Source organism: Oncorhynchus tshawytscha, linkage group LG03 (genome assembly GCF_018296145.1).
Source record: "Oncorhynchus tshawytscha isolate Ot180627B linkage group LG03, Otsh_v2.0, whole genome shotgun sequence".
Classification (NCBI taxonomy): Eukaryota; Metazoa; Chordata; class Actinopteri; order Salmoniformes; family Salmonidae; genus Oncorhynchus; species Oncorhynchus tshawytscha.
Window position 1 is genome coordinate 63,277,681 of NC_056431.1, and position 25,882 is coordinate 63,303,562.

General features: G+C 42.0%; 1 protein-coding gene across 4 annotated transcripts in view; it reads left to right on the plus strand.

Annotated features, from left to right (window-relative positions):
- The first annotated feature begins 11,543 nt into the window (after positions 1 to 11,543).
- The window catches only part of LOC112241148 (glycogen synthase kinase-3 beta), a 65,151-nt gene continuing 50,812 nt past the window's right edge, over positions 11,544 to 25,882 (plus strand). For 2 of the 4 annotated variants that reach the window (XM_042319817.1, XM_042319818.1), the window contains exon 1: positions 11,544 to 12,475. In XM_042319817.1, the coding sequence (XP_042175751.1) occupies positions 12,388 to 12,475 (88 nt within the window). In that variant the 5' untranslated portion in view covers positions 11,544 to 12,387. The remainder of the gene's footprint in view (positions 12,476 to 25,882) is intronic. The other 2 variants (XM_042319815.1, XM_042319816.1) reach the window with 1 other exon arrangement.

Consider the following 25,882-nt stretch of genomic DNA (forward strand, 5'->3'; position numbering starts at 1 on the left):
TAGCATGTTTGAGGAATCTTGGAATTGCGATGGCGATTTTCCTTTCTTGGATGCCGGTACCTCGGCTGGGACCGGGGTGCAGGAAGCAGCGATGGATTGGGTGGTCAAATATCTTGTTTGTCTGGGTATGGGGTATGCGGTGTCTGCCTGCGCCCAACCCGGCTCCTGTGTGCTCTGTCACCTGTTACTGGACAACAGCCAGGTACCCCCTGCTGCATGTGAACGCCTCAGTCAAGCACTGCTTGCCTCTCTTCCCAGACTTGTTGATAAAGGGTCCAGTCCCACTTCGGTGATCCGGTCCTATGTGGATTTTCAAGACCGGACTAGCTAAACGAGCGCTGCATAGTGTGCTAGCCAGGTTGGCTAACTCACTGAGGCGTGCTAGCTATTACTAGCTATTCCTGCCTCCCCACTGTAGAGTTGCTGGGGTAGCTCTCTTGTTTAGTATACGTAGTGTTAAGTCTCTTGGTTATTCTAAATGGACTGTCCTGCGGTCAAAGAGGCTGCTAGCCTAGCTTATGCTAAAAAAGCTTCCTGGCTAACGTTGGCTAGCATAATTAACTTCCGGTGGGTAAAACTTACTTACGTTCCCTCGGCGTTATGGCAACCCCATTTGTATTTTCAGTTCCTGGATTTGGAGGGAGAAGGTTACAGGTTTTGCGTGCACCTCCAATGAAGAAGTAGCCCCCTGGAGCAAGGGGACTTTAAATGGGTCTGAGTGACCAGTGCGCACCTCCCCAAAAGCATTACTGTGACAACAGTGCCCCCATGTTTGGCAAATTTGGTATTACGTCAGCCATTGCCAGAGCCCCCTGTTCCCGTAAAGGGGCCGGGCTTCATGCAGGCTATAAAGTCTCACGTAAGTACAACATATGTTGGAAGCTTATCTATGTTTAATCCTGCTGCCTCTGCTACCCCGCGTTCCACAGTGTTCACAGGGTTCAAGGGGTATATCAATCTCCCCAGGGTGAGAGTGACAAGTTGGGTCACTGTCCACAAAAGGGCACCCCTCCCCCAAAGATGGCTCATTACTGGGATTCATTACTGATTCCTGCCTGTAGCTCACTAGTCCCAATGAGATTTCTAGTGATACAGATGATATGCTTTGTAGGCGATTAGTTGTTGCTAACGGAGTCGAGGAAACGGGCATGGTTGGACACGACCACGCTACTATCCCACACTCAGTCTCTGTGGTTCATTTGAGCCCCCAAATGAGCAGTCTGTTTTTCATAGCTGTCCCATTCCCAGCTGGGTTTCAAGGCACTTTGTCACCAGTAACTATGACTGGTCGATAGGGTATCCTCCATGATAAAGTTTTTATTTTTAATGTGTGCAGTCCAATGCTGGGTGCTAGCCAGTTACCGGAACGCATCTTACCGCCTAAACCGAGTGTAGTTGTGACAACTGTACCCCCAAGTTCATAGCTGAACCACTTACATCTCTGTTTAATCTAACCCTGGAATGTAATGAAATTCCAAAGATCTGGAAATCAGCATTTGTCCTACCACTTTTAAAAGGGGGAGATCCAACTCTTTTAAATAATTATAGGCCAATCTCAAAGCTGTCACCCCTGGTGAAAATTCTTGAAACCCTTGTAAGTGAACAACTAAAAGAGTTTTTATTTACTAACTCTATTTTATCAATGTACCAATCGGGCTTCAGGAAGAAGCATAGCACAATTACAGCAGCCACAACTGTTTTAAATGATATCACTGAAGCCCTTGACAAAAAACAGCACTGTGTCTCACTTTTTATTGATCTCTCTAAGGCTTTGATACAGTTGATTATGCTACACTAAGGCAGAGATTGTCAAGTATAGGTCTTTCGGAGCATGCAGTTGCATGGTTTGCTAACTATCTGTCTGATTAGAACTCAGTGCACTCAATTTTATGGGCTTATGTCTGTTAAATTGTCTGTCTTGAATGGTGTGCCCCAAGGCTCTGTAGTTGGTCCTCTCTTATTCACTATATATATATATATATATATATATATATATATATATATATATATATATATATATATATATTTTTATATATATATATATATAAATTATTTAGACAAAAATGTCCAAAATGCACCACTTCATTTTTTTATGCTGATGATACTGTTATTTACTGTTGTGCCTCATCTCTTACAAAAGCTTTCCAGAACATGCAAACTGCTTTTTATACTGTTCAACATACCCTGTGTCAATTGAAGCTCTGATACACACATCCATGCTAATGGAGTCGAGGGGCAAGCACTGTTACACACATCCATGCTAATGGAGTCGAGGGGCATGCACTGTTACACACATTCCATGCTAATGGAGTCGAGGGGGCAAGCACTGTTACACACATCCATTCTAATGGAGTCGAGGGGGCAAGCACTGTTACACACATCCATTCTAATGGAGTCGAGGGGGCAAGCACTGTTACACACATTCCATGCTAATGGAGTCGAGGGGGCATGCACTGTTACACTGTGGACACATCCATTCTAATGGAGTCAAGGGGGCAAGCACTGTTACACACATTCCATGCTAATGGAGTCGAGGGGGCATGCATGCACTGTTACACACATCCATTCTAATGGAGTCGAGGGGGCATGCACTGTTACACACATCCATTCTAATGGAGTCGAGGGGGCATGCACTGTTACACACATCCATTCTAATGGAGTCGAGGGGGCAAGCACTGTTACACACATCCATTCTAATGGAGTCGAGGGGCATGCACTATTACACACATCCATTCTAATGGAGTCGAGGGGGCATGCACTATTACACACATCCATGCTAATGAAGTCGAGGGGGCAAGCACTGTTACACACATCCATGCTAATGGAGTCGAGGGGGCAAGCACTGTTACACACATCCATGCTAATGGAGTCGAGGGGGCATGCACTGTTACACACATCCATGCTAATGGAGTCGAGGGGGCAAGCACTATTACACACATCCATGCTAATGGAGTCGAGGGGGCATGCACTATTACACACATCCATTCTAATGGAGTCGAGGGGCACTGTTACACAAGCACTGTTACACACATTCCATGCTAATGGAGTCGAGGGGGCATGCACTATTACACACATTCAATGCTAATGGAGTCGAGGGGGCATGCACTGTTACACACATCCATTCTAATGGAGTCGAGGGGGCAAGCACTGTTACACACATTCCATGCTAATGGAGTTGAGGGGGCATGCACTGTTACACACATCCATTCTAATGGAGTCGAGGGGGCATGCACTGTTACACACATCCATTCTAATGGAGTCGAGGGGGCATGCACTGTTACACACATCCATTAATGGAGTCTAATGGAATGGAGTCGAGGGGCATGCACTGTTACACACATCCATTCTAATGGAGTCGAGGGGGCAAGCACTGTTACACACATCCATTCTAATGGAGTCGAGGGGGCATGCACTATTACACACATCCATTCTAATGGAGTCGAGGGGGCATGCACTATTACACACATCCATGCTAATGGAGTCGAGGGGGCAAGCACTGTTACACACATCCATGCTAATGGAGTCGAGGGGGCAAGCACTGTTACACACATCCATGCTAATGGAGTCGAGGGGGCATGCACTGTTACACACATCCATGCTAATGGAGTCGAGGGGGCATGCACTATTACACACATCCATGCTAATGGAGTCGAGGGGGCAAGCACTGTTACACACATCCATGCTAATGGAGTCGAGGGGGCATGCACTATTACACACATCCATGCTAATGGAGTCGAGGGGGCATGCACTGTTACACACATCCATGCTAATGGAGTCGAGGGGGCATGCACTATTACACACATCCATGCTAATGGAGTCGAGGGGGCATGCACTATTACACACATCCATGCTAATGGAGTCGAGGGGGCATGCACTATTACACACATCCATGCTAATGGAGTCGAGGGGGCATGCACTATTACACACATCCATGCTAATGGAGTCGAGGGGGCATGCACTATTACACACATCCATGCTAATGGAGTCGAGGGGGCATGCACTATTACACACATCCATGCTAATGGAGTCGAGGGGGCATGCACTATTACACACATCCATGCTAATGGAGTCGAGGGGGCATGCACTATTACACACATCCATGCTAATGGAGTCGAGGGGGCATGCGAGGGGGCATGCACTATTACACACATCCATGCTAATGGAGTCGAGGGGGCATGCACTATTACACACATCCATGCTAATGGAGTCGAGGGGGCATGCACTATTACACACATCCATGCTACTGTCCCGTATTCAGTCTCTAGGCTTCATAAGAAACCAGAAAATGAGCTGACTGACTCCATCTCAGCACAATCTGTTTCTGGGTCTCACGCTAGACTCCTGTATCATGATTTTCTATCCCCACGTAGGTGTCCAGGTTCCGGCTCTGCTTAGCCACATTTCGGATTGTGTCACACATTGCTTTTTTACCCATGCCTATTCGTACCTGGGATGATGGCTTCTGTGATGGAAGTCTATCCCGTGGGGCTAGCCACTCACCTGGACACATCTCGCAACCAAATCCGGTTGCTTCGGGTGTCCCTGTCAGGCCTATGGGCCTTGGTCCAGTGTAAGGACCCTCTGCTATTATCAGGGGGCTCCCATGGGCTGAGTTGTGTCCCGCAAGGTGATCACGACAGATGTATCCCTCCAAGGGTGGGGTGTGCTGTATGAAGGCAACTCAATTCGGAAAGTATGGAATGTGGTGCAGAGCGCACTGCATGTCAATTAGCCAGAGTATCTGGCACTCAGGCGCTTTTCCCTGTTTTTATTGGGCCGGCTTGTACTGGACAGAAACAACAATATGTCATTGGTGGCATGCATCAATAGATGGGGAGAGACTCTTTTATCCAGGTGGGACACTCTCTCAATGTTACTTCGGCAGGGCTGATGTAGATCTTTACGCATTATAAGAAAACGTGCAGTGTCGTCTATTTCCCTTGATGATGGACCCAAGTGCTGCTCTGGCACACCAGTGTTCTCGGATCCTCCTTTACGTGTTTCCTGCCAGCGGTTCTTATTCAGCCCACATTGGAGTGGGTGCGGCGCGAGGGCTTACCATTGATTCTTGTGGCTCCTCGTTGGCCCAGGCAGCCTTGGTTCACCGAGATCATTTGCCTTTACGCCAGGACCCATGGAAACTGCTGTTGCACAGGGACCTGTTATCTCAGGCTCAGGTGTAGGTTTGGGAACAAGGCCAGAGATTTGGTAAATAATGCCAATTTAATAATATTTACATATCTTACATTACTCATATCATATGTACATACTGTATTCTATACCATCTATTGCACCTTGCCTATGCCGCTCGGCCATCGCTCATCCATGTATTTATATGTATATATTCTCATTCACCCCTTTTAGTTTTGTGTGTATTAGGTAGTTGTTGGGAAATTGTTAGATTACTTATTAGATATTACTGCACTGTCGGAACTAGAAGCACAAGCATTTCGCTACACTCACATTAACACCTGCTAACCATGTGTATGTGACCAATAGAATTTGATTTGATTTGATGGACCTGGCCCCTAAGAGGGCTAATCTGATGGATAGAGGTTTACCTACAAGTGTTATTACTACCATTCAGTCTGCAAGGGTGCCCTCCACGAGAGGGCTGTATGCGTATCAGTGGCAAGCGTTTGAGCTCTGATGCCAAGATTATGTTCCTACAGGAGCTTTTAAAGCATTATCCACCTTAAAAGTGTACATGATGGCCGCTCTCATGGTGTGGGAATTGACGGAACCTCACCCGGGGCTCACCCCCTGGTGGTGCGGTTCCTGAAAGGTGTACGTCGTCACATACCAGTCTCTAAACCCATTGCGCCCACATGGGACTCGGCGTTGGTTTTGGGACCATTGTGTGTGGCCCCCTTTGAGCCTCTGGAGTTGGTGGATCTGAAGATCCTCTCCTACAAAACCTTCCTGGACATGGCTTTATCTCACTGGCATATAGCAGCAAAGGGCAAGGGTTACATAGAGGTGTATGCGCCCACTCCACCAGGAGTCTGGCAGCATCTTGGCCTTTGTTTAATGGGTTGACTATAGGAGATATTTGTGCTGCGGAGAGTTGGGAATCACAACACATTTTTGTGAGGTTTTATCACTTGGATGTCACTGCTCCCAGTACAGCACACAATGTAATACCCAGACTGCTGCATCTGGCAGGGCCAGGTCTGGGTGGTCTGCAACATGCTGTTTCATTTCGTATCTGTTGGGGTTGGTTTGAGCGTGATTATATTTCCCCATAGTATGTTGTACAGAAGTTGACTGATTGAAGGGAATTTAACGTTATGACTATAACTACTGTTCTATGGAGGGAAACAAGGTACAACACCTGTTTGGCCCTGCACCACCCATTCCTGGGCTTGGTGAAGAGCAGTTTTCCATTGAAGTAATGAATCCGAGCCTCACGCTTATCCCCTGTGGAAGGCGGGGCTTCCATCAAGTCGTGGATCTTATTGGCCTTGTGAGGCATGATATTGGATCCTTCAACCAAAGTCACGAGAGTGCGACTCCCCATAGTATGTTGTGCCTCGTTTGCCTCCTTCAGAAAACGGTAGTTATATTCATAATGTTACGTTCTCTTTCTCTCGTATGCACTCATCTCTCCTCAAGGCTCTTTCTACCCACAGTTTTTCTTGCTAAGAATACACTGAACCCTCTGTGTGTGTGTGTGTGTGTGTGTGTGTGTGTGTGTGTGTGTGTGTGTGTGTGTGTGTGTGTGTGTGTGTGTGTGTGTGTGTACAGTGGGAAGTGTTAAGTGCTTAAAGAGAAAACAGCAACTCCTTTTTATCCTGCATCCGTCATCACCACTGAAAGACCACTTTGATACGGCATCCTCAGATCAACATAAAATACATAAGAGTCCAAATAAACAGCATAAAAGAACCATTAACTTCTTAGACTGCAGATGACTTGAGTAGAGCAACCAGCAAGGTTGACTCATTTCTATTCTTTAAGATGGTTTTATTTTCAAGATCATTAATGTACATTGTGTGTGATAGTGGTGTCAGTCTTTAGTGGTGTCAGTCTTTTCCCCACATATACAGTATGAATAACATTGTGTTTATTCACCTGGCACGAATGTGTTAATATTGTTTTGTATGCACACACACACACACACACACACACACACACACACACACACACACACACACACACACACACACACACACACACACACACACACACACACACACACACACACACACACACACACTACATTCTGGAATCTTTACTCATCCTTCTGCCAGGCTGCCATTTTGGCAGTGAAAGTGTCAGTGTCTGCATCCTCCCCAATCAATAATCTCCAATGTGACCAACTCAGACCAGAGAGAGGCTGATTATTACAGAGCTGGCGGCAGGGAGGGGAGAGGGAGAGGTAAAAGAAAGAGAGGTGGAAAAGTGGTGGAGAAAGGAAATCTTTAAAATCAGTTCAAGTCAGGCTATTACAAATTCACATTTCTGACATCTGGATAATTTGTGAAATTACCCATTTTACCCAACTTCTACCATCATCAAAAAACATAAAAACATAACTTTTGTCCTCAATTTACCCTTACAAATCTGTGTAGGAAATGTAATGTTAATACCAATGCATTCAGAGTGTTTGAACACAATAAGCATGATGTGGCTTCAAACAGAAGTTTTGGAGAGCATTTGAGTCTATTGTGTAGGCCTATAATAGTGTACCAACTAATCACGGTGAACTGGGCTCTGCTGCCTTAGTAATGAGCATAAGCATAATGACTTGGGTGTGTGTGTGTATGTGAGGTTGTGGCTTCTCATACTGTAGGCCTACAAATGTAATGTCATTGTAAGTGACATAAGAATAGGCAATGATCATTAGGCCTACCCTCCAACCACAGCCTGAGTGAGATTTGGTTGGGGGGGTCATCGTGGGCAAAACATTTTAATGGCCCCCCTCTTGACTGTTGAGAGAGAAATGTACATTTTTAAGTTAATTTACTGCAATTCTACACCTTTTGCCATGGGGCAGAGAGAACATTTAGCAATGTTGTAACAAATGTCATGCAATTCTACTAATTTTGCCATGTGCAGGGAGAAATGTTTTTAAGTTTTACAGCTAATTTCCTGCAATTCTACACATTTGCCATGGCTTATGCCATCAGTGGAAACTCCTCAGAGGAGGAAGGGGAGGACCATCCTCCTCAGAAATGTATATATATTTTTTATAAAACTATACTAAATATATCCACCTCACCAAATAATTGATTGAAACACACTGTTTTGCAATGAAGATCTACAGTAGCCTCAACAGCGCTCTGTAGGGTAGCACCATGGAGTAGCTGAAGGACAGCTATTAGGACAGCTATGTTTCCATCCTCCTCTGGGTACATTGACTTCAATACAAAACCTTGGAGGCTCGTGGTTCTCACCCACTTCTATAGACTTACACAGTAATTATGACATCTTCTGGAGGACGTCCTCCAACCCATAAGAGCTTTTGCAGCATGAACATATTGTATCCACCCAATCAAAGGAATCCGAGAATGGATCTAGTAATGAAGGCATGAGCTACAGCTAGCTAGCACTGCAGTGCATAAAATGTGGTGAGCAGTTGAAGTGAGTAGATCAAATGTGGTGAGTAGACTCAAGGAGAGAGACAGACAATAGTTGAATAACTTTTAACAAATGAATTTCTTCAAAAATGAAGGAAAAGCAAGAGAGAGAGAGAGCTAGCTATATTTCATATTTTTCTTCACTTTCCTTTTCACTTAATTAGCTAGCGAATGCAGCTAGCTAGTTTAGCCTACTCAAACAATCAGCTCAAACAGAGAGGGAAGCTGTGTGACCTAGCTGGCTTTGGCTATCCAACACTGGAACTCTTCCAAGTCAAGGTAAGCGTTTGGTTTTATTAATTTATTGGCACCCGGGCCCGCCGGTGTAACTGCTAAACTTCTTGCTAACTGTACACTGTACTGTATGATTGTAGTGGGCTTACTAACATGTTAGTTCTAGTAGCTATTTTGTTGACTTGACGTTAGCTAATTGGGTAACAACAATGTAGGCTGTGTGTAGCGGTTAGTGGTTATGATATGAAGGTTTGGCTTAGAAAGGTTTTTTTGCCTGGTCGCAGACAGCTGATGTGTTGTGCACTGAAGTCCGCAAGCGAAGGGAAAAGGTGAGAGGAGGAGAGTGCGTAGATGTGAGAAGGAATTGTGCAAGGAGTATTGAATGTGTCAATGTCTGTCACTTTGATAACAAAAATGTATCTCGACCTGTGCACCTACTTTGTACATTTTAATTCATGATGTGTATAAGAAAAATGTGAGTATCATGTAGTAAGTAGCCTACGCCTATCAATGTTACATTGAGCCGGGTGAATGGAATATGAATGACAGTCATCCAATATGCTGTAATAGAAGTAAAGCCATGCTAATAAATAAATACATTGTCCTCCCTCATTTTAAATGGCACCGACTGCCACTGCTGTTGAGAGTGAGAGTGACAAACAAAAGCAATGGGGGGCCCTGCATCCATAATTGTATTTGCATACAGTTGAGCAGGGGTGTTTTCAGGATTTCTACACATGGGGAAAAACATTTTGCAGGAAATTAGCCTTTTATTAATTTTTACATTTATTTTCACCCCAATTTTGTGATATCTCGTCCCATCGCTGCAACTCCCCAACAGACTCAGGAAAGGGGAAGGTCAAGAGCCATGTGTCCCACGAAACTGCCAAACCACACTGCTCGCTTAACCCAGAAGCACCAATGTGTCTGATCAGTTGGTGACCAAAGTCAGCTTGTAGGCCTGCCACAAGGCTAGAGTGCAATGGGACAAGGAAATCCCAGCCGGCCAGAGCCTCCCCTAACCCAGACGACGCTGGGCCAATTGTGCACCACCTCATGGGTCTCCATGTGTACCGCCTCCTGGGTTTGAACCCAGTTCTGTAGTGACACCTAAAGCACTGTGATGCAGTGTCTTAGACTGCTGCGCCACACGGGAGGCCTAAAATGTGCCTTTTATATTATAAACACATTTCATGCAATTCTATGCAAAACATTATTATTTTTATTTTTATTTTTAAATAATAGGGATCCAATTTGTACTCAGACTTTTAATGAAATCTACCAAGTGTCTCATTTCCAAGGAGTGAAGATATTAACAGAATATTTATTTAATACCACACAAATGACCGAAATGAGTTGTTACTCTGACAAACTGAAAGCAATAAAAACAACTTGGTCTTGAATGCAAACAATAGCCCAGGCTATGAAGAGAGACACAGATTGTACACTATTAGGAGGAATATACAACGAGTGTACAAAACATTAAGAACACCTTCTCCATTTTGCCCTCAGAACAGCTTTAATTTGTCGGGCACGGACTCTACAAGGTGTTGAAAGCGTTGCACGGGGATGCTGGCCCATGTTGACTCCAATGCTTCCCACAGTTGTGTAAAGTTGGCTGGATGTTCTTTGGGTGGTGGACCATTCTTGATACACACGCAAAACTGTTGAGTGTGAAAAGCCCAACAGTGTTGCAGTTCTTGACAGAAAATGGTGCATCTGGCACACATACACAACCCATGTCTCAATTGTCTCAGGGCTTAAAAATCCTACTTTAACCTGTCTCCTCCCCTTCATCTACACTGATTTAAGTGGATTTAACAAGTGACATCAATAAGGGATCATAGCTTTCACCTGGATTCACTTGATCAGTCTATGTCATGGTAAGAGCTGGTGTTCTTAATGTTTTGTACACTCAGTGTGTATATATACTGAACAAATATATAAACGCACATGGGCCTATTCCCCCCATGGCTGCACCACTGCCCAGTCATTAGGACCTATTTTATTTCAACTGACTGATTTCTTATATGAATGCTAACTCTGTAAAATCTTAGAAATTGTTGCATGTTGCGTTTATATTTTTGTTCAGTAGTATTTAGGCTACAATTTGAGAGTGTGTGATAAAGGGGTTGGAGATATGTTCATTTCGACATTACAAAGAATAAAAAAATACAAACATGGCAACACTGCCATGTTGCACTGAGCTTTGCTGTTGGAAAACAACATAAATGTACGAATTTCAGCTGTCCCAGATTGCACCTCCCCCAACTTCACTCCTCGATTTTCGTCTGCAGTCGGTTGCTTCAGCCTTACTACTCAAACAAGCCCATTGATCTGTTAATTTGACTGTCACGGATCGCCAGTAAAAAGTAGCATTAATTGCGTGCCTAATGCTATTGGGTAGATTACCGGTTGCAGCTTTTCAGCCATTGGTGCAAGTACCACTTTTCTCAGTTGGATTGGCTGAGACTGCTATCAATCTTTCTGACGAACCCCCCCCCCCGTTAACGCCCATTACCCCAGTCGCAATAACGCACGGACACGAGCTTCCGAACACCAGGGGCGGTGTCAAGCAAACTATGCCATGTGTTCTACAAGAACAGCGTCCTTATTGGTCTACAGTACGGGGCTCTCGGCCCATCGCCAAGGGATACGCTTCGGATTGGTTGAATCGGCTACCCCCCCATATACCATTGCGCGTGCACTTTTCTCCGATTCTCGACAGTGGTTTATTGGCGTAACCCCGTCTCCACGCGCATCTGCCCATAGAACCAAGCCTCAACATTTACGCAAATAGCGTTACAAAGGTTCGTAGTGAATAAAACAGCGAGCCCGAAACCGATTGTGAAGGAATAAAAAATAATTCAAGAATCGTCGGGTCTGACTGGAACTGCCCTTTCCAGAGGAACGAAGTGTACAAGACCCGATAGCCAACTGGAATAACCGGATTTGACGGTCGCCGTGTGTGGAGTTGGGACGAGTTTGCAGGGCCGTGGAAATCGTTAATGTAAAAATTGGGCAACTGACAGATTTTTCCGTTTGAATCGTCGGTAGGGTAGAAGAGCGAGGGAGCCGGCATGGCGGACGGATCGTTGAGTCTCCATCGGAATATGAAGAGGATCTGCATGGTCCTGGATCTATAGGAATACACAGCAACCATTCCCCATTAACGCATTATCTGATAGTTTCACTTGTGTAATTTTGTGCTCAACTGTGACCAAATTAAGGAAATCAAACCAGCAGTGGGTTCATTTGGGGGCCACAGGGCCAGATTCATGACTATTTAGTCGAAGACACGTCTCCAAGGCCTATTATCAACTGAAGGAAAACGAGGAACCAAAGGAAGAAAGGATGCTTTGAACGACTATTGGGGGACGAGAAAGGGTAGATTGATTAGGTCAAAATATCGACTGTGAAGGCTCGTGGAGAGGAGTTGATAGAAAAAAATCATATTGTAAATAATCTAACATTCAGATTAAGGAACTGTCATTCTTTGAATGCAAAGGTTTAGAAAGAAATCTACCAAGCCAGTCACGTAGCATATAGTATTTGATTCGAGGATTGGATCATGTCGGGGCGGCCCAGAACCACCTCCTTCGCGGAGAGCTGCAAACCAGTGCCGCAGCCCTCGGCTTTTGGCTCTATGAAAGTCAGCAGTAAGTCTACCATTTTTTATAATCAAACAAAGTTTGCCCAATTACCTGCCTTGCGAATGAAATCAATGAAACTAGTTTTGTCCTTGTTAAGCACGTTGACTCGACGCCAGGTCTGATAGCACAGGCATGCTTGTCATTCTGTGTCACTGGCTGAGATTCTCAGGCGTAGTGTCACCCTGGTTTCTGCGGGAGGGACCGCTGTGACGTCCGACTCTAGGCTGGTCAGCGGACAGAGGTAGAGGGCCGCGCCGGGGGAGAGAGGGGCAGGGCTGGCAGCCACCCAAACCAACATCGTGCCGAGTGCCACGATCTGATGTGCCTCATCATTTACAGATTCTTCTAGGTGTCCATTCCATTAGATCACAACATGTATTTCAACCGATTACTGATCTCTAGTCGAATGGAGCGCCTGGTTTAGGGTCATGACTAGGCATACACTGTTATATTATTATTTCATGGGGATATTTTGTATATATTACTTATCTATATGTAATTTTGCTTTCTTTGCGAGCAGTTTTCTCAGATAGTATTAATTTCTTACCAGCCAGATGCAGCAAGTGACAGGATCGGTCTATTACACAACTGTCAACAAGAAGGTGCGCCCGTGCAGAATTTGACTGGGGGGGACTTGATCTTTCAGGATAAAGGGGCGGGTTTCTCGTTAGTGTAAACTGAGTTGTCGTGGAATTTGAGGTGCGTTCAGTTCGCGTGAACGTTTGCTACATTGCGGAACGGTTTGTACTGAATGACATGTTTTCCTTAAACGTTATTGAACAGACTTTGAGATAGGTTTGTTCCATTTGGGTGGGTGTGCCAGGATGTGGCTTGAAGCAATGAGTGACGTATTTAAAGTGCATCGGTGCATTTTGAACACACAACCCAACCCCTCCCAGTTTTTCAACGTATCGTTCAATACAGCAACGTTTCTGTTCAACTGAATGCTCCAAAATGTAAAAACGAGCACCAGCACACAAGCCAGATCGCCTACTCCACTGTCAAGACATCTATGTGCCACAACTAGAAGCACAAGCACTTCACTACACCTGCAATAACATCTGCTAAACACCTGTATGTGACTGAAGTTGCTACAGTATTGCCATCCTCAAGGTGCTCCTGGGCCAGGATATATGCTCCTGACAACTTTAATGGTGTTTTAAACTGTTGTGAAAATAAAATAAAAAAGCCTATCCTTCTGATTGCTCAGCCTATAGTATATAAATAGCCTGTAATTGTATTTAGCCTATTCCTATTACACATAGACAGTGGTGCAACTTTGGTTTTAGAAGTAGGGGTGAATATACATTTTCTTTTGTATATATTTTTTTAAAATCCAGCCGGATAAACAGTCCTCAGTGAAAGTTGCATCCCTGCACATACACATGCATCAGACATTTACACACCTGCTCCTCAGAGTTCAGATGTTGACATACTTCAACCCCAGCCTTGCTTTACATACAGTACCATTAGGCCTATCACCTTCTGCTTTACTGTAAGTCTCTGTGTGTGGGCTACAGAGAGCAAGAGAGAGAGAGAGTTGTGGTAAGGAATCTCAGATACTCTTTCACAATGCAATTGTCCCTTTCACTGACTAGACCTAAGCATACTGAAATGGACACTAAACAGTGTATGGAGATTGTATAGTTGAGTGTGTGTGTCTGTGTGGTATGTGTGTGCAGATGGGAGTTAGGAGTAGGAAGCAGTATGGCAATGGTGCATTTAGTGCTTCGAACATTGCAGTAGAATGCCTTTCTCTCCCACACCCTCATCTCTCTAGTAGCTATAATACAACAACAATTCATATATATATACAGTACCAGTCAAAGGTTTGGACACACCTACTCATTCAAAAGCTGTCATCAAGACAAAGGGTGGCTACTTTGAAAAATCTCAAATCTCAAATATATTGAAATTTGTTTAACACTTTTTTGGTTATTACATGATTCCATATGTGTTATTTCATAGTTTTGATGTCTTCACTATTATTCTACAATGTAGAAAACAGTAATAACCAAGAAAAACCTTTGAATGAATAGGTGTGTCCTAACTTTTGACTGGTACTGTATATAAAACAAATAAATATCTAATACAAAAATGTAATAATGGTCAACGTTCAGAATCTAATCCATAAATACAAAAATATTATATTGGTGGTATTTATATTGTCTATATGCAATCATTATAATAAAATAGTACAATATAATTATATATATATATATTTTTCTACAATAGAACTTTTTAAACATTTTATGTTTCCTCCCTTAACTTTTAACAAGCTGTGACTTATTATGAGGCCAAATCTATCACAACATACCTTTCCCACCAAAAATATACAAATTTTATCTTTGTTTGATTGTTTTGGAAAATGTGTAGACATTTTCATTGTGAATTTTGGGAAGTAATATACAGTGCCTTGCGAAAGTATTCGGCCCCCTTGAACTTTGTGACCTTTTGCCACATTTCAGGCTTCAAACATAAAGATATAAAACTGTATTTTTTTGTGAAGAATCAACAACAAGTGGGACACAATCATGAAGTGGAACGACATTTATTGGATATTTCAAACTTTTTTAACAAATCAAAAACTGAAAAATTGGGTGTGCAAAATTATTCAGCCCCAGTTATTCAGTTAATACTTTGTAGCGCCACCTTTTGCTGCGATTACAGCTGTAAGTCGCTTGGGGTATGTCTCTATCAGTTTTGCACATCGAGAGACTGACATTTTTTCCCATTCCTCCTTGCAAAACAGCTCGAGCTCAGTGAGGTTGGATGGAGAGCATTTGTTAACAGCAGTTTTCAGTTCTTTCCACAGATTCTCGATTGGATTCAGGTCTGGACTTTGACTTGGCCATTCTAACACCTGGATATGTTTATTTTTGAACCATTTCATTGTAGATTTTGCTTTATGTTTTGGATCATTGTCTTGTTGGAAGACAAATCTCCGTCCCAGTCTCAGGTCTTTTGCAGACTCCATCAGGTTTTCTTCCAGAATGGTCCTGTATTTGGCTCCATACATCTTCCCATCAATTTTAACCATCTTCCCTGTCCCTGCTGAAGAAAAGCAGGCCCAAACCATGATGCTGCCACCACCATGTTTGACAGTGGGGATGGTGTGTTCAGGGTGATGCGCTGTGTTGCTTTTACGCCAAACATAACGTTTTGCATTGTTGCCAAAAAGTTCAAGTTTGGTTTCATCTGACCAGAGCACCTTCTTCCACATGTTTGGTGTGTCTCCCAGGTGGCTTGTGGCAAACTTTAAACGACATGGATATCGATATGGATATCTTTAAGAAATGGCTTTCTTCTTGCCACTCTTCCATAAAGGCCAGATTTGTGCAATATACGACTGATTGTTGTCCTATGGACAGAGTCTCCCACCTCAGCTGTAGATCTCTGCAGTTCATCCAGAGTGATCATGGGCCTCTTGGCTGCATCTCTGATCAGTCTTCTCCTTGTATGAGCTGAAAGTTTAGAGGGACGGCCAGGTCTTGGTAGATTTGCAGTGGTCTGATACTCCTTCCATTTCAATATTATCGCTTGCACAGTGCTCCTTGGGATGTTTAAAGCTTGGGAAATCTGTTTGTATCCAAATCCGGCTTTAAACTTCTTCACAACAGTATCTCGGACCTGCCTGGTGTGTTCCTTGTTCTTCATGATGCTCTCTGCGCTTTTAACGGACCTCTGAGACTATCACAGTGCAGGTGCATTTATACAGAGACTTGATTACACACAGGTGGATTGTATTTATCATCATTAGTCATTTAGGTCAACATTGGATCATTCAGAGATCCTCACTGAACTTCTGGAGAGAGTTTGCTGCACTGAAAGTAAAGGGGCTGAATAATTTTGCACGCCCAATTTTTCAGTTTTTGATTTGTTAAAAAAGTTTGAAATATCCAATAAATGTCGTTCCACTTCATGATTGTGTCCCACTTGTTGTTGATTCTTCACAAAAAAATACAGTTTTATATCTTTATGTTTGAAGCCTGAAATGTGGCAAAAGGTTGCAAAGTTCAAGGGGGCCGAATACTTTCGCAAGGCACTGTATGTTTGTGGTAAACGATTAGAAAGTGTTCTTCACTTTCTATCTCTCCTGACCCAGAGTTATGACATAGTCTGTCTTCTCTAGCCAGCCATTTTTTTCAATGACATCTTGTTTCAATTGCCAGACTATAATCGCCAGGCAATAGCCAGGCTCTCACACAGCCAGACACCAGGCCTCTCTCTCTCTCATAATTTGTTTGGGTCTAATTGTTTTGCTGTCCTGGGGCTCTGTGGGGTCTGATTGTGTTCGTGAACAGAACCCAAGGACCAGTCTGCTTAGGGGACACTTATCCAGGTTCGTCTCTCTGTAGGGGATGACTTTGATATGGAAAGTTTAGTTTAACGTCTCTTTTCTGGATGTTGATAATTAGTGGGTATCGGCCTAATTTTGCTCTGCGTGCATTATTTGGTGTTTTACGTTGTACACAGAGGATATTTCTGCAGAATTCTGCATGCAGAGTCACATTTTGTGAATTCTTGGTTGGTGAGGGGACCCCAGACCTCACAACCATAAATGGGAAATTGGTTCTATAACCGATTCAAGTATTTTTAGCCAGATCCTAATTGTGTACATAGATTTTATAATGTCGAATGTTTTTCCCCCCCAACACTATTTTCCATCAATTTGTATAGCAGACCCTCATGCCAAATTGAGTCGATAGCTTTTTTGAAATCTACAAAGCACGAGAAGACTGCATTTATTTTGATTTGTTTCTTTGTCAATTATGGTGTGCAGGTTGAATACCTTTTCTTTCGTACGGTAATTTGGTAAAAAGCCAATTTGACATTTGCTCAGTACATTGTTTTCACTGAGGAAATGTACAAGTCTTCTGTTAATGATAATGCAGAGGATTTTCCCAAGGTGGCTGTTGACGAATATCCCACGGTAGTTATTGGGGTCAAATTTGTCTCCACTTTTGTGGATTTGGGTGATCAGTCCTTGGGTCCAAATATTGGGGAAGATGCCAGAGCTAAGGATGATGTTAAAGAGTTGAAGTATATCCAATTAGAATTTATGGTCTGCGTATTTTATAATTTCATTTAGGATGACATCAACACCACAGGTCTTTTTGGGTTGGAAAGTTTTGTATTTTGTCCTGTAGTTCATTCAATGTAATTGGAGAATCCAGTGGGTTCTGGTAGTTTTTAATAGTTGATTCTAAGATTTGTATTTGATTATGTAAATATATTTTTTGCTGTTTGTTCTTTGTTATAGAGACAAAAAGATTGGAGAAGTGGTTTATCCATACATCTCCATTTTGGATAGATAACTCTTTGTGTTGTTTGTTTAGTGTGTTTAGTGTGAAAGGTCAAATACTGTTTAGGTTTTCTACTGCCAAATTTACACCTTCACTATTACAGTGGAACGTTTTGTCCAGGAAGTTGTCTAAAAGGGATTTAATTTGTTGACTTAGGTCTGCTCTATACCAAATTAGCATACCCCCTGAGTCCCTTCCCTGTTGCACACCTGGTAGTTTGGTGGGGAGACTCCAGCTCTCTGTAATCTAGAGGGCAACCAGTGGGTCCATCTCCTCTATACCATGTTTCTTGTAGGATGACAATGTCTGTATTTCTGATTTCTTTGGTGAAGTCCAGGTTCCTTCTCTCTCTGTGTCTGTCTCTGTCTCTCTCTCGCACGCACGCACACACACACACACACGCACGCACGGGCGCGCACACACACACACACACACTAGTTTTGTTCTGGGGAGAGGCAGCTGGCCAAGAACAATCTTGTTTAGCATTTCAAAGCTCCCACTGTGTCTTTTTTTCCTCTATTTCCCTCGCCCTCAATGGAGATTGGGAACAAAATTAACAAATTGAACATGATGTTACATTTAAATTGCCGCTTTACGATTGAAAAAAAGATAAGAGCGAGCTGAACAAATTGAAGAACAAACAGAAAGAAACAGAGAGAGACAGACTGAGCGTCAGAGAGAGACAGAGTGAGAGAGAGAGACAGAGTGAGATGTCAGATATTGGGTCCAAGTTATTACTCTGTAATGTGGTAGTTATTACCTTATCTGCATGAAACCTAGTTTCCATAATGAATCAGCAATATACACATTGGCTTAATTATTTATTTACTAACTAACTAAATAATCACAGAAATACATCACAAACAGTAGATATGGGTTACTAACAATGATAGAAAAGTCTCTAGTGGGCTAAACCGATATGACAAAAGGAAACGGGTGAGGACTGAGAAAGAGCGGGAAAACAACATGGATTCACCTACATACAGTCTATGATTATGTTCATTGAAATGGTAATACTTTGCACATGAACGGCCGCTTATTCTGAAAGAAATTGGAATGTACATATTTACAGCTGGATGTCGTTGTTGTCTCTCTGTTGAAAACACTCAATCGACTAGTAAAGTTCATCAGAGTCTCTAGTTAACTTTCCCAGAAGTCACAATATCTTTCGTGGTTGTCGGTGGTTAGAATGCATACTTCAGAGTACCATTCGGAAATGTTTTCATAGAATAGATGATGCGGAGGTTGTCTGTATTCTCGTTCTAGGTTTACATATTTTCTAGCTGCAGACTAGTAATTTGTGTTATCTAGAATTGGCTCCTTCTGTAGTTATTGATAGTCTCAGAGTTGAACCATTTCCAGCTGTGTAGCCAAACTACAGCTGTATGGTCTAATGGTCTATAGAATTGTAGCCATTCCAACGTGGGGACCTGTCCTGGCGTTCTCTGACTTTGTAACCATGCGAGACGTCCGGCTTACCGTGGGTCTCTTTGGCATGAAATGTACATTTCGTCACTGGTGATTTTATACACTTCAGAGAAAAGGCCGGTCCATGATACCAAATGTGATGTCTGGTCTCACAGGGGTGTGTACACTGACTAGTTACTCTTTATATGAAAATCCATGCACTCATTTAGAAGGTTAACATCACATTACATCTTTTCACAAATAGTTTCATGTTTAATCACATATGTTTCACAATATTTAGATGTAAACCAGACTGCTGGGAAATATACACTTTAAAGATAAAATTCTCATTAATCCAGCCACAGTGACTGATTTCAAAAAGGCTTTACAGCGAAAGCACCACAAACAATTATGTTAGGTCACCACCAAGTCACAGAAAAACATAGCCATTTTTTCCAGCCAAAGAGAGGAGTCACTAAAAGCACAAATAGAGATAAAATGAATCACTAACCTTTGATAATCTTCATCAGATGACACTCATAGGACTTCATGTTACACAATACATCTATGTTTTGTTCGCTAAAGTGCATATTTATATAAAAAACATCTAATTTTACATTGGCACGTTACGTTCAGTAGTTCTAAAACATGCGGTGATTGTGCAGAGAGCCACATCAATTTATAGAAATACTCATCATAAATGTTGATGAAAATAAAAGTGTTATTCATGGAATTAGAGATATACTTCTCCTTAATGCAACCGCTGTGTTAGATAAATAAAATAAAAACGTTATGGAAAAAGCAAACCATGCAATAATCTTGAGTACAGCGTTCAGACAACAAAGCAGCCAAAAAGATTAGTCAGAAATAGCATTATAAATATTCACTTACCTTTGATGATCTTCATCAGAATGCACTCCCAGGAATCCCAGTTCCACGATAAATGTTTGATTTGTTCGATAAAGTTCATAATTTATGTCCAAATAGCTTATTTTGTTAGGGCATTTGGTAAACAAATCCAAACGCGCGTTCAGGTCCAGTCGGACGAAAAGTTCAAAAAGTTATATTACAGGTCGTAGAAACTTGTCAAACTAAGTATAGAATCAATCTTTAGGATGTTTTTATCATAAATCTTCAAAAATGTTCCAACCGGAGAATTCCATTGTCTGTAGAAAAGCAATGGAAAGAGAGCTAACTCTCTTGTGACCGCGCCACACGAGCCTGTGGCACCGATTATGATTTTTCAACGCTTATACCGATACCGATTATTGGAGGCCCCCCAAAAAAGCCGATACCGATTAGTCGGCCGATTTTTTACATATTTTTTTACGCTTGTAATAATGACAATTACAACAATACTGAATAAACACTTATTTTAACTTAATATAATACATCAATAAAATCAATTTAGCCTCAAATAAATAATGAAACATGTTCAATTTGGTTTAAGTAATGCAAAAACAAAGTGTTGGAGAAGTAAAAGTGCAATATGTGCCATGTAAAAAAGCTAACGTTTGAGTTCCTTGCTCAGAACATGAGAACAATCAAGTAATAACCATATCATATAGCTGAAGATGTCTTAACTAATTTGTATTCATAATTACAGGAAAGTAAACTCACAACAAGATAATTATTTTTTAGTTAATGCGTAGCTAATGACAGAAAATACCTTACGGTTGTGAGTGTGATGAAATAAAAGCAGAGCATTCTACCGGAGAATTTAACTTTGGTGCAGGTCATGTCATGTTGTCATGTTGTTCTTCACATTACCGTCTCTGGTAAACACACACTATATCAAATAGTGTGTATTTGTCACATGCACAGGTGTAAACGGTACAGGGAAATGGTTACTTGCATAGTGGAGTCTTTTGTTTAGATATGTAGCTAGCTAGCTAAACAACAATTAACCATAATCCCAACTCATAATGTTACTACCCTGCATAGCTAAAGCTAATCATCTAACTTAGGTTCAATGTTAGCTAGCTAGCAAGCTAACATTAGGCTATAACTAGCAATGCAAATGATTCTGAGATACAAATAATATTACTACACAGATCATACACGTAACGTTAGCTAGCGAGCCAGCCAGCTAACATTAGCTAGCTAGCTTTAACTTGCAATGAAAATGACTTTCTGACAAAATAATGAAATATACAGTACCAGTCAAAACTTTGGACACACCTACTCATTCAAGGGTTTTTCTTTATTTTTACTATTTTCTACATTGTACAATAATAGTGAAGACATCAAAGCTATGAAATAACACATGGAATCATGTAGTAACCAAAAAAGTGTTAAACAAATCAAAATATATTTGAGATTCTTCAAAGTAGCCACCCTTTGCCTTGATGACAGCTTTGCACACTTTTGGCAAGTAACAGACACATCTCAACATCAATTGTTCAGAGTAGACTGTTTGAATCAGGCGTTCATGGTCAAATTGCTGCAAAGAAACCACAACTAAAGGACACCAATAATAAGAAGAGACTTGGACATGGCCCAAGCAAGAGCAATGGACATTAGACCGGAGGAAATCTGTCCTTTGGTCTGATGAGTTCAAATTTGAGATTTTTGGTTCCAACTGCCGTGTCTTTGTGAGACAGAGAGTAGGGTAGGTGAACGGATGATCTCCGCATGTGGTTCCCACCCTGAAGCATGGAGGAGGAGTTGTGATGGTGTAGGGGTGCTTTGTTATTAAGGCACATGCAAGTTCACATGTTACAGAAGGCTTTTCTGCCCAAAAAATGCATTTTGATAAAAAATAAATGTTTACTTTCAAATGCCTCTCCTGTGAAGCAGTGACGTGCGACATGCACCTAGTTTCCTGAAACAAGTCTCACATTTAGGGACTGGGTCAACACTGGACTAATGAAAGAAATACCAAAAAATAGTTTTCCTTTAACTTTAGGCTATTTACTATGTTACAAACATAATATTGAATTGTGGTTGACAATGCAAACAAATATCAACATTTAAAGGTTATGTATTTACAGTTTAGGTAGTTCTATATGAGCCAGCGGCTTAATCCCATTCTTTAACTACAAAATCTGGGTTGAGTTGGAGACACAAATCCAACAAATAATTTGTTGACTTTGACAAGTTAATAGGCTATTTATTGTATTTCAAAAGTGTTATTGAATTGTGTTTGGTGGTCAACGCAACCAACATTTGTAAGGAGATTTATCTTCTGCTTGGATAGTTCAATCTGTGCCACTGACTTAGTCTGGTTTTAATTCCAGTTTGTCTACAATTCATAATTGAAATGTTGGATGGACGTCTCCATCTCAACTAAAAATGTAAGTAAAAAAATAGGACTAAATCAAGTTAAACTTTAAATGCACTATACATAAAGTTTGATTTGATTTAGTCCTAATGTTTTAATTTAGAGTTTTATTTGAGATGGAGATGTTAATTCTTATTTTGTAGACAAAATGGAATTAAAGCCAGACTAAGTTAGTGGCACCCTGTTAAATACTACTTGAGTAAAAGTCTAAAAGTATTTGGTTTTAAATATACAAAGAGGGCTGTGAAACAATTTCATATTTTCTGGCAACAATTTTTTTAACCTTTAATTTCAATTTTATAAAAGCTCGTAAACTCCGATTTTTTTCCCATATTGGCAAATGCTGTAGTTTAGACCTTATTTTACATAATACATTTTTTTTGGTGTTGTGCTGCACGCCATAGGTTGAGACACAACATGCATTTTAATTCATGACGGCATCACTTTTGGCAGAAATGCAGAAACAGGCGATGTGGAGGTAAGGGCTAAGGTTGTGTGTCTGCTTGTGCGTTTGTGTGTGTTTGCTTGTGTATTTGTGTGTGGGTGTTTGTATTTGTGTGTGGGTGTTTGTGGATGATGTGTAAGTTTGTTATGGTTTCAGGAAGTGAAGAGGCGTTCTTGAAACAATCCCGCTGGATGGTGTAAGCAGAGTTCTATACCCTTCCTACCTCTCTCTCTCTCTCTCTCTCTCTCTCTCTCTCTCTCTCTCTCTCTCTCTCTCTCTCTCTCTCTCTCTCTCTCTCTCTCTCTCTCTCTCTCTCTCTCTCTCTCCTCTCCCTCCCTCCCTCTAGTTTCTTTCTTTTCTCCCTTTCTTGTTTGTGAAGTCTATTTTGGTCATTTTTGTGTCACAGAACCCCACTTCTTTTCCTGCACACCCAGTCAGGAAGAGATTTTTATTTATTTTTTCACCTTTATTTAACCAGGTAGGCTAGTTGAGAACAAGTTCTCATTTGCAACTGCGACCTGGCAAAGGTAAAGCATAGCAGTTCGACACATACAACAACACAGAGTTACACATGGAATGAACAAAACATACAGTCAATAATACAGTAGAAAAAAAAGAAAACAAAGTCTATATGCAGTGAGTGCAAATAAGGTCAAATAAGTGAGTTAAGGCAATAAATAGGCCATGGTGGCAAAGTAATTACAATATGGCAATTAAACACTGGAATGGTAGATGTGCAAAAGATGGATGTGCAAGTAGAGATACTGTGGTGCAAAAGGAGCTAAATAAATAAATACAGTATGGGGATGAGGTAGATAGATGGGCTGTTATACAGATGGACTATGAACAGGTGCAGTGATCTGTGAGCTGCTCTGACAGTTGCTTCTTAAAGCTAGTGAGGGAGATGGGAATCTCCAGCTTCAGTGATGCAGTGTGTGTGTGTGTGTGTGTGCATGTTTCTGCAGGTGGCCCAGTCACATCCAGAGCAGGTCTAATTGCTGAGTGTTGTCTCTGATTGGGGTTAAAGACTGCACCACTGCAGGGCTGCTGGAGTAATACTGCTGCTTAACCTTTCCTCTGGCACACACACGCACCATCAACCAAATTAATGTTTTCCTTTTCCGGTACAGCATTTATCCACTGTCTCATTTGGACAGGTTCAGAAGCTGTAAGTAGGCATTCAGTAGTAATATGTCTTGTTTCTTGGTGCTCAGTCAGTGTCAAGGCTTTAGGCCTAGTTCACTGTCTCCTCTGCATCGTGGCCATAGAGACTGGGTCAGGTTAGTGTTGACTCAGCAGCATTAATACACATCAGACTCATCCAGCTGAACTTCTCACTGCCTGCCCGCCTGTCAGCACTGCATCTACACTCACCACAGGAGCAGCTGCTACTGTGGTCTCACTGCAGTGCGTGTGTATGTGTGCTGACAGTGGTCCATGTCCGTGATAGAACATCTCTGTGTACTGTCTCAACACATTCAGGTTGGATGATATGGAATATGGAATGGAAGCCTTATATTGAAGATATTTATTTTATTTGAGCTAATGTGTAATCTACTTTCCCTGGGTCTTGTGTAAGGGATGGATCATGTAAATGTGACTTGGCTGTCTGTGAGAACTTTAGACAGAGGTTTAGTATTTTAGCTGGTTAGGGAGAGTCTGTGAGTTTCTAGATTTGAGTGGGAGGGAGATCCAGTGTGTAGAGATGTCAAGTGTGAGTGAGAGTTAGGCAGTATGGCCGCCAGAGCTGTCCATTTTTTTACATAGGCATTGATATTCATGGATGATTATAATATGAACAGATTTCATTCATAGCTTGATTTGCAGTTGGTGGTTGGGGTGGGTGCTGTGCAGTTTTGGGGTTGAGGTAGGTGTGGTAACAGGGCTGGGGCCTTGGCCCGGGGATGTATAGTGGTGGTATGGCTGCAGCATGCACCATGACATGCGACACACACGGTATGCTAGGCAGTTCTGGTTATCCTTTACCAAGAAGATAACAGAGACTTTAACCCTGACATAGATAGAGGCTTCACACACACACACACACACACACACACACACGCACACGCACACACACACACACTCTCTAGTGCACTTCAGTTTAAACCCACTTAAACAGGGGTAGGCGTTCTCATTAATCCTAAGGGAAAGGCATGCCGTGCAAGTAGAGGAAGGAACTAGAGGAGAGGGGGACATTTAGAGGAGGAGGAGAAGAAAGCTTGTATGTGAAAATGATATTTCGTCTAGGGTGGCCAGGCTCTCAGATTTACATTTAACATTTTAGTAATTTAGCAGATGCTCTTATCCAGAGCAATTTACATGAGCAATTAGGGTTAAGTGCCTTGCTCATACTGCAGCATTATGGGTCTTGACTGAACTACAATCATGTGTTTAAAAATCGCAAGTCGCTGGCTGATATTCAAACCCAGTCCCATTAATGTTTAGTAAAGAATGACTGTTATAATGTGTATGATTGCGTAATATCATGCAAGTGTGTCAGGCTTCATAATATAACTCTAATTTTTAAAATGTTTATTTCACCTTTATTTAACCAGGTAAACTAGTTGAGAACAAGTTCTCAATTACAACTGCGATCTGGCCAAGACAAAGCAGAGCAGTGCGACACAAACAACGATACAGAGGAATACATGGAATACATGGAATAAACAAGCGTACAGTCAATAACACAATAGAGAAAAAAATTAAGTATATATACAGTGTGTGCAAATGGCGTGAGGAGGTAAGGCAATAAATAGGCCATAGTAGCGAAGTAATTACAGTTTAGCAAATTAACACTGGAGTGATAGATGAGCAGATGGTGATGTGCAAGTAGAAATACTGGTGTGCAAAAGTGGAGAAAAGTAAATAAAACAGTATGGGGATGAGGTAGGTAGATTGGGTCAGCTATTTACAGATGGGCTATGTACTGCTGCAGCGATCGGTTAGCTGCTCTGATAGCTGAAGTTTAAAGT